Source organism: Sinocyclocheilus rhinocerous, unplaced genomic scaffold, assembly GCF_001515625.1.
Source record: "Sinocyclocheilus rhinocerous isolate Xijiao unplaced genomic scaffold, SAMN03320098_v1.1 scaffold1697, whole genome shotgun sequence".
NCBI classification, from domain to species: domain Eukaryota; kingdom Metazoa; phylum Chordata; class Actinopteri; order Cypriniformes; family Cyprinidae; genus Sinocyclocheilus; species Sinocyclocheilus rhinocerous.
The window spans coordinates 936,449-946,506 of NW_015629509.1; the positions used below are offsets into that span (position 1 = coordinate 936,449).

At 36.2% G+C, this 10,058-nt stretch overlaps 2 protein-coding genes across 4 annotated transcripts in view; both read left to right on the forward strand.

Moving 5' to 3' along the window:
• The first annotated feature begins 1,230 nt into the window (after positions 1-1,230).
• fam168b (family with sequence similarity 168 member B) lies at positions 1,231-5,717 on the forward strand. Of its 3 annotated transcripts, none has more exons than XM_016550986.1 (7): positions 1,231-1,384; positions 2,772-2,860; positions 3,004-3,087; positions 3,899-3,993; positions 4,080-4,260; positions 4,339-4,458; positions 4,795-5,717. In XM_016550986.1, exons 2-6 carry the CDS (start codon positions 2,791-2,793, stop codon positions 4,446-4,448), a joined length of 540 nt encoding a protein of 179 aa, XP_016406472.1. In that variant the 5' UTR covers positions 1,231-1,384; positions 2,772-2,790; the 3' UTR covers positions 4,449-4,458; positions 4,795-5,717. The 3 variants fall into 3 exon arrangements, with proteins under 3 accessions (XP_016406472.1, XP_016406471.1, XP_016406470.1); XM_016550985.1 differs by having other exon boundaries at positions 1,233-1,384; positions 3,851-3,993; positions 4,083-4,260; XM_016550984.1 differs by having other exon boundaries at positions 1,234-1,384; positions 3,851-3,993.
• A 2,085-nt stretch (positions 5,718-7,802) lies between these two features.
• LOC107739028 (cAMP-responsive element modulator-like) overlaps positions 7,803-10,058 on the forward strand; it is an 11,732-nt gene continuing 9,476 nt past the window's right edge. The window contains exons 1-3 of the mRNA XM_016550996.1: positions 7,803-7,856; positions 8,777-8,942; positions 9,404-9,550. Of these exons, the coding sequence (XP_016406482.1) occupies positions 7,803-7,856; positions 8,777-8,942; positions 9,404-9,550 (367 nt within the window). The remainder of the gene's footprint in view (positions 7,857-8,776; positions 8,943-9,403; positions 9,551-10,058) is intronic.

A 10,058-nucleotide genomic window follows, 5' to 3' on the forward strand; every position in this document is an offset into this window, starting at 1 on the left:
ATCCCGTCCCTCTACCGGCTTCCGTACTCATGACCTCATCATCACACCATCATGGTGGACCTGCTCTGTGTTTATTAACCCTTTAGGAAACAACCACACAAATACACGGGAGGAAAAGCCTGTCGTATCAACCATGTTGAAGTAAAACAATTAACACTTTTATTATTCATAAATGAAAGATTTTAATGCACTTTATCAGACTGCCTTACAAACATATTGTCCCTTTTACAACTTTCCCTATAGTTCCCCCTAGAGTTTGAAATACTATGTATGGAGGTGAAATTTTTTGTATACTTTAAAAACATTTAAAAAATACAACTATACAGCAATGCTATATATATATATATATATACATATATATATATAATGCTATATGTGTGTGTGTATACACATATATAAATATGTATAATAAATAAAATGTACAATTATAAATTTGATTGATAGAATGAATGAATGAATGAATGAATGAATGAATGAAAAGCGAGCATAAACTAACGGTCTTTACCTTTCCTGTTAGTACTAAACTGAATAACACATAAAGCTTTCTTTTTCTTTGAAAGCTACAGAGAAAATTGGTATTTTGTTGGAAATTTTACATGAATGTATGTAAAATTTAACTAATACAATTATAAGATTAAAATTCACCTCGTTTTTATCATCACAATTTTACAAGATAACGTTTTCAAAAAATAAAATACAACAAAAATCCAAACTTGTGGACATAAAACAATAAATTTCAGTTGTTCTTTTTTTTTTTTTACTTTATATATAAAATTTTAAAAATGAAAACTTTATTTTGACATCGTCTTATTTTATTGTCTGCCTGTTTACCTTGAGTTAAAAAGTTTTCTCTTGGAATTGGATAAAAATAAAATAAGTTTTAAACGAGCTTTTAAAATGACAGTTGATTTGAAGTTGGTTTTAAGGAAAAAGTTTTAAGAACAATTTGCTGTATAAAGACAAAAATTTACCGTACAGCGTGGTACAAAACCTCTCCAATATTATTTAGAATATCGTACATATTCATACATAGGTAAACAAGGTAAAACTGAAGTAAATTCGATCCACAACACATAGACACTTTTAAAACATAGAATGTGGCTGATTTAATTGCATGTAATTTTATTCATCAATAACAACAAGTCAGAACAAATCCAAACGTCAAAAAATACACATTTTAATCAAAAGTCCTCGGCAACACGCTCACTACCGCCCGATTTGAATACGTCCTTCTGCTTCCTGCAGAGGCGGAAGTGACGCACGGTGCTGCCAGGGCTCGCTGTTCGTAGCGTTTTGCAGCCGACGCGAGAGCGCGAGACAGACAACATCATCAGATACGAGCGAAATACTGGATTATTCTCCCGCTACAAAAACCCCAGCGACCGTACGTACCCACAGTCACTACTGTCCGGTTGAGATACATTGCTTTAGCTGCCCATCTGAGGGGGATTTTGTCTGGGGAAAAACAGAGGGTTGGATGGATGGAGGAGTGGGACATGTAGTGAATTGGGATAAAGTGGGATGCGAGATTCTGCTGTTGGCCTGTAACACCGAGCCGCTGCGCTGCATCCTGCGTGCACAATGTCACGTCTATTATTATGATGTGTTTGAGCATCAAAGCACGATCGTCTTATGCAGTGATGCAAAAAGCTCTTGTTTTATCCATGCATGTAAAATATTAATTGGCCGACCGGTAGAGTCAGTTTACAATCGGGACCTCAGGCTAATTGAAAGCCATACTTGTGTTTCAGAGGAGCCTGATCCATTGAATGCAATGCGTTTATGCGCGTTTGCTTTGCATCTGATTGTTTTTCTCAACTGCGTTGAATTATATTTTGATGCATAAACTGCATGTTTTAAATCTCATAAGTCGGATGCACTCAACAACCAGTATGAGCAGAAACACGTTGCATCTGACATCAGCATGCGCCTTAAAGGATTCTTATTGGTAAATTCGACATTTTTCTTGATAAATCATTGAGTAACACAAGATTTGCCATTTTGCATGTCGCTGCAGTCATGCAGTGCAGTTAGCGGCTTTGTGTTCCCGCACATCAGTTTTGATTGACAGGTGTTGTAAGAGGGTGACTTGAGATCATAGTGGGACTCATTACAAAGTACCTGTTACACATGACTGATAAAACTGCATAGCATTTTTTCCCCCACTTTTCTTTATCCTGACCGATACTGGTACTGATCATTTAAAATGTGCATTAGTAATTAATATATACTGCAATAACCATTAATTTATCCTTTGGCTACTTTGATTAAAAAAAAAACACATTATTATCACTCAAAAAGTCAATTATTTAAAAAAGCGACATTTTAAATTAATTTTTACCAGGTGCACTGTTTTTCCTTGTTGAATGCACAGTGAATGTGAATCTTTAGCATATGGCATCTGTAAACTTTTTAAAAAGATTCCGGTAGACAGAAATGTAAAAATATCAGTGAAATCAGACAAAATTGGTTTGTCTGCTTATTTTTTTATTTTTATTTTTTTCTCTACATTTTTATTGAGGTAGAAACTTGCTGTGTTTAAGAATCTATTATTGATATATAATTTAAAAAAAAATGTATTTCCATATTTTATAGCTAGTTTGTTTTTGCACCACCAAGTAGAAACTGGCTGTTTAAGAATCTATTATAAATGAATGTACATAATATATACCTGTATTTTTTCCAAAGAGAAGCAATGCACAATACAACTGTCTAGTAATAGGTCATTGTTTAGTTGAATGTAATGTCTTCTTCTGTCCTATTCTTCAAAGGTGCTAAAAGATAAACATCATGAACCCTGTTTATAGCCCTGCGTCATCAGGGGTTCCTTATGCCAACCCTAAAGGAATAGGATACCCAGGTAACCAGAGATGAGCTCTGACTCACTTGCATGCAATCGATAGGAAGTGTCTGGAGTTTTCACACCATACACAATTAGGTTCCAGCACAGTGTCTTTGCTGTTATTGTTAATTGCTGTGTTGTTGTTTTTTCCTCTTGCACAGTGGGATTTCCTGTGGGTTATGCAGCGGCAGCTCCAGCATATTCCCCCGGCATGTACCCTGGCGCTAATCCAGCCTTTCCCACAGGTAAAGGAAGCCCAAACTCTCTCTTTTTCCTGTGTTTTTCAGTTTCCAAGAAGCCAAAACAGAGATTTTGTTACATAGATCTTCTTCGCTCAGCCAAAAAATATATCCAGAGGTTTTTGATTTGTAACATGTTTTAAGAAGCTAGAAAGTGCAGTTCTTGGATTACAGCTCACATTGTTTATTTTTCTTCAACATTTTTGTGCCTGAACTCATCAGTATGTCTTAAAGGCATAGTCCACCCAAAAATGACAATTCTGACATCATTTACTTGCCCTCAAGTCGTACCAAAACTGTATGACATTTGTTTTCTTCTGCAGAACATAATAGAAGATATTTTGAAGAATGTTGGTAACCAAACATTTTCAGTTCCTATTTACTTCCATTGTATTTTTAGTCCATACTCTGGAAGTCAGTTTGATTGCCAACATTCTTCAAAATATCTTTCTTTGTGTTCCACAGAAGAAAGTGTGTCATACAGGTTTTGAGTGACATGAAGGTGAGTAAATGATGACAGGATTTTCATTTTTGGATTTATATTCCTATAAAGCCAACTTGACATGACATCAATTACCTATTTTGCCTTTGAAGTCTTACATATTTCCAGATAAAACTAGATGTTCTAGATGGTCAATATAGGGTTTATCCAGCCATTTTTTTCCACAAGGTCAATTTTGATGTGATGCTCACTTTTTTAGACGCATTGCTGTTGCTAGCAAATTAGATTATTTCTTAATTTTCTTCAAATATAATGTCATCTCTACAGGTTATGCTCCCGGGACCCCTTTCAAAATGTCCTGCTCTCCAACAACAGGTGCTGTACCCCCCTATTCCTCTTCACCCAACCCCTACCCTGCTGCAGTCTACCCCGTGAGAAGTCCCTACCCCCAACAGAACCCCTATGCACAGGTAAAGCAACATAAAACTGGAGGTTATGAACCGTAAATAATGTCACACCTGCATTTTGTTAAAATATTGGATGTTTTTTTCCATAGCAGCAAGGCACTTACTACACACAGCCCCTTTACGCAGCACCGCCGCATGTCATTCATCATACAACGGTGGTCCAGCCCAATGGCATGCCAGCGGCCATGTATGCTCCTCCCCTTCCCCCGCCCCGCCCTAATGGAGTCGCCATGGGCATGGTAGGAGGCACCACCATGGCGATGTCAGCTGGTGAGTCTCATCCAAATAATCCACTGAAATGTATACAGTAAAGAGGAAATAGTAAAAATGCATTTTTTTTCTCCTCAGGGACATTATTAACTACTCACTCTCCGACCCCAGTCGCGACCCACCCTTCAATGCCCACGTACCGCTCGCCTGCCACTCCCACCTACAGTTACGTGCCCACGCAGTGGTGAACGCGACACTGTAAGTGCAAATGGTTTAAAATTGTCTTTATGCATCGCTACGCTTTTGACAGTAGAATTTTTTTTTTCGTTAAATTTTGGCTCATTTTCTTGGGCAAAATCCAGTCATTTTAATAAGAATCTACGCAATTAATGAAAGATTTCCCCATGCTGATTTCACATCAGGTTCTGTTGGTCAAGCAAATATGCTCCATTGATCATCAGAAAGATGCTTGGTTTGAAAGTGACTTCATGCATCACTACACTATGTGACCGCATCTTTACTGTCTTTATACTCACAAAATAGTCTGATTTTGTTGGTCCCTGCGTGAAATAATTGTCTTTTTGTTGTCTTCAGGTCAAAAGATGGTAGATATGCATTCTCACTGTCCAGTATTTTTGCAATTGGAGCTGCCACTACAAGTGTTATCAGCCAGTTGCTCTTCCTTCCAAACATAATGTGAATCCGACTCCAGTTGGCAGACGAAAGGAAAGAGTATCTTCCCAGTCCGGCTCCATTACTACTTCCCATCCTTCACTCATTCTACAACATATCTCACGGCTGAAGACCAGACAAGCTCCTCATGCTGAATTGTGTTGTGTGGACTGTCTTGCAGTTTTTAGCTAACTCTTTAATTGGTGAAACCGGAAGGGAGTTAGAATTAGTTTTATTGGAATACCTATTGAATGCATGTATATATTTAAAAGAGGAAAAAAGAAAGAAACAAAAAAACAGCGCTAGCTCATTCTACCAGCTATGACAGATGCAAAACCATCAGCAGTTATCTCAAGCAAAAATCCAAAGGGATGGGGAAAAACAACTGTATATTAAATGCAATGTCTTAATTGTTATTTCATACAAAATATTAATAACGTTAGCATTTAAAAAGCAACATTTTTGTTATTTTTCCTGGTTTTAATTTGGGTATTTGTAGCTCCAGGCATGGTTCATCTTCTCTGGGTGACGGTGTGTTTGTTGCTGCCGTGCCCTGATGGGAAGACGGGCCCTTAGGGTTTGTGCCTCCGCTTCATATGCCTGTTTTTAGTTGATAAGTTTTTATCACTCTTCATGCTCTCGCTGCAGTTAATTGTTGCACTAATTGCCTGTGTGTGTACATAAATTGGTTGATTGAGCTGTATTGGTGCTGAGAGCATGCTAACTCATTTGTGTACCTCTGGTTTGGTTTTCTTAACTTTTAAAAGTCTGACCGAAAGATTAACATTGAAATCGCAGCGAGCTGCGAAATTTTAAATAGTAAATTGTTGATGTGGTAAAAAAAAGAAAAGAAAACTCAATTGAGTTGATTTGATAACACTACTGGTTACATTTGAGGAGGTGAATTTGAGTTGTTTAGTTATTATTGACCCAAACATCGCTTGTTACCTCAAAATTACACCGTAACTGACTGAATTCTATTGTCTTTTTACTTTATACATTGCCTATGTCACTTCGGTTAAAGAATGTTTTGTAATGTTTAATGTGTTTTTGTTTTGTATTTTCAAGAAAGACCAAAAAATAAATATAATAACAAATAGGAGTTTTCTGGTTTCATTTTTGATATACATCGGTTAAGGACACTGTCTTAACTTTAGGTTCCAGCAGTCATGGAAAACCATTTTCAAATGTTTTTTTTTCAGTGTTTACTAACAAATCCGTCTGAAATTTTAAGCATTTAAAAAATAATCTAGTAATCATAAATGGAGAGGTCATGGAACTTGAGATAATTGCTGTAAGTGCAAGAAATGACAAAAACCTATGCCACAATGTCTTTTTTTTTTACTGATTTAAAAGTTATATAGGCTTACATATATGTAAGTACATTATTGATTACCTGTCTGATTAAATTTTCATGATTACAGTGACAGCCACATAAATTCTATTCCAACTTCAATCACTGGATGTCGCCAAATGCCGAATAATTTCTTTGACCTAACCATAGATGTTGTTTATGAATACATCATATAATAACAGTTAAAATAACAGTTTAATTTCCTAAAATCGTAGTATGCCTACAGGTAATATAGTTTTCATACCGCGCGCGAGTCAGTTAAGCGCTCGCTCGCGCTCATTAGTAAATTGACCGTTACAAATCTAATGTTAACCGCTCGCCTCATCGTGTACTCGACGACTGTACTCGGTCAAATTACATTTTAAACACCTCTCTCCTAAAAAAGTAAGGTAAGAAATTGGTTAAAACGGCAATATTAGTGCCCACATTCAACGAATACGTTAACTTTGCTGTCCCTTGAGTTCTTTTAAAGCATTTAGATCACATTTCGTATTTGTTGTTGTGAGAAAGCTAATAATATTATTGAAAAACAATATTCCCACACACAATTTGCTTTGAATCTCGCTGCTTGTTTTTAACAAAAGATTATTATAATACAGTATATGCATAATAAGATACAATATACATATTATTATTATATTATTATTGTTAAAAAAGAGTGTATGGCGGATTTTATTATTATTTTTAATCTCTTTAGTGTAAAGCAGTATGGATGCAGGTGATGCAAGTCAACCAATCACTCAGTCTGCAGAATATGAACAGGTAAAGTTTACTAGCTACTGGCTGTCTTTACTGCTAATATTTATGAGATGAAATGGGTCAAAAATATACTTCCTCTGGTCACAGTGGTTCCCATTAAAACTCAGTTGATCATTTATAGTAGTGCACAGTGTCCTCTGAACAGCTTCAGTGATTTGTACAATAATGTGGTGCCTCAGGGTGACTGAGTTAAGACTGTGTGGGTTCAGACGTGTGTGCTCTGGTCGCACATGTAGGTGGCAGGTGGAAAAAAAGCGTAGGAATGACCTTGTGTGCTTCGTAAAATCGTGTGTGTGTGTGTGTGTGATCTAAACCTCACTGATTACTGTAGAATTCATCACAAGATCATCAAAAGGTCTTCCTTGTATATGTAGGCTAACCCTATGTATCAGGTGGGTTTAGAAATCAGGGATATATATAAATGTAGGCCTACTCACCCCCTGGCCATCCAATGTGTATAGATAAGTTTATTCAAAAGAACTGGAGAAATTTAGCTTGTCATCACTTGCTCACCAATGGATCCTCTGCAGTGAATGGGTGCCGTCAGAATGAGAGCCCAAACAGCTGATAAAAACATCACAATAATCTATAGATCACATTTCGTATTTGTTGTTGTGAGAAAGCTAATAATATTATTGAAAAACAATATTCCCACACACAATTTGCTTTGAATCTCGCTGCTTGTTGTTACAAAAGATTATTATAATACAGTACATGCATAATAAGATACAATATACATATTATTATATTATTATTATTAAAAAAGAGTGTATGACGGATTTTATTATTATTTTTAATCTCTTTAGTGTAAAGCAGTATGGATGCAGGTGATGCAAGTCAACCAATCACTCAGTCTGCAGAATATGAACAGGTAAAGTTTACTAGCTACTGGCTGTCTTTACTGCTAATATTTATGAGATGAAATGGGTCAAAAATATACTTCCTCTGGTCACAGTGGTTCCCATTAAAACTCAGTTGATCATTTATAGTAGTGCACAGTGTCCTCTGAACAGCTTCAGTGATTTGTACAATAATGTGGTGCCTCAGGGTGACTGAGTTAAGACTGTGTGGGTTCAGACGTGTGTGCTCTGGTCGCACATGTAGGTGGCAGGTGGAAAAAAAGCGTAGGAATGACATTGTGTGCTTCGTAAAATCGTGTGTGTGTGTGTGTGATCTAAACCTCACTGATTACTGTAGAATTCATCACAAGATCATCAAAAGGTCTTCCTTGTATATGTAGGCTAACCCTATGTATCAGGTGGGTTTAGAAATCAGGGATATATGAGAGCCCAAACAGCTGATAAAAACATCACAATAATCTACAACACAACTCAAGTCAGTGGATTTGTTTCTTACAAACACACAGCTTTTCACTTCAAAGGATGTTAATTGATGGACTGGAGTCGTGTGGATTTCTTGTGGATTATTGTGATGTTTTTATCAGCTGGTTGGACTCTCATTTTGACAGCACCCATTCACTGCAGAGGATCCATTGGTGAGCAAGTGATGTCAAGCTAAATTTCTCCAGTTCTTTTGAATAAACTTATCTATACACCTTGGATGGCCAGGGGGTGAGTAGGCCTACATTTCCATATATCCCTGATTTCTAAACCCACCTGATACATAGGGTTAGCCTATTCCTATATTATCCATTGGTGAGCAAGTGATGCTAAATTTCAAACTCATCTACATCTTGGATGACCTGAGGGTAAATACATTTTCAGCAAAACTTCTTTTTTTTGGTGAGCTATTCTCGTAATAATCAAAACCTGTCTTTTGATTTTTCCTCAGGCACAATTAATAATTTGCAAAGAGGAGAACACAAAAGGGGTTCTACCTGACTCTTCAACCAGTACACATCTTGGTGACTCTCCAAACGATGAAGATGCAAAACAGAAGTTGGCTGTTGAGACATCCGCAAGAAATATTTTCAACAATAACAATGCAGGACCTTTCAGTGAGATGTTTCAAATACATATTTCACATGTACTGTGGCCTCAAAAACTATTTAGATGCTTGTGCATGCTCAAGTCATTCTTAAAAATGTATAAATGCCATTGCATTCTAAAATAATATATCAAACCAAATAGCATCCCCACATAAATGATACTAAACTAACATTACTTTTCTGAGCCTTTTTTGACTTTTTAATCAGCTGGTTATCTGTGATTTTTTAAGCAATTTTGCCTTGAGTTTTACTGGCGTTTTACAATAAGGTGTTCAAATACTTTTTGTGTAATTTTGAACAATATATCTATTGTTTTGTCATTTAAAGCTTAGCAAACAACTTTTTGTGAAATAATTTTTGAGGCCACTGTAGGTGAAACCAAACTTTATAAACATTATTGTCTCTGACAGATCATAAGTATGATGCGCACAGGCTTCTCCTCATATGACTTTTGTTTTATTACTCTAAAGTCTCTGTCAACCAGAGTGGCGGTGTCCAGTTTATCCCCTGCCAGCAGAGATATGATACTTTCACTTCCTGGCCTGGGTCTCCCATAATGCAGTATGCTGTCCACTCCAGCAATGGCACTTACATTGTATCTGAAGATAAGGGCCAAGGTAAGGACATCACCATTTGAGTCATTCATTTGGATTATACTCTCATTTGAAATAATACTATATAAAAGTACATTTTAAAATCCACATGTTAAATAAACATTAAACTCGTAGACGAAAAAATAAACACATGGGGGATTCTCATTTGAACATGTCTTGGCCACTTTTTGCCCCAAAATAAGACATTAGAACCATTAGGATTATTTTAGTTTGCATTTGACATTGTTTTCATGATAATTACATAGTAATGAGATTTTTGTTCATTGCAGTAAAGGAATTCTGGTGAAGAAAATGCAAAATGCATGAAATGCCAATTAAAAAAAAATCTTAATGTTCCTAAAAAATAGTCTTCATTTTATATACATATATATATATATATATATATATATACAGTGCCGTGAAAAGGCTTTTGCCCCCTTCGTGTTTTTACATTTTCTGCATATTATTAAATTCAAGTTTAATTGTATAGCGCTTTTTACGATACAAATCGTTGCAAAGCAACTTTACAGCA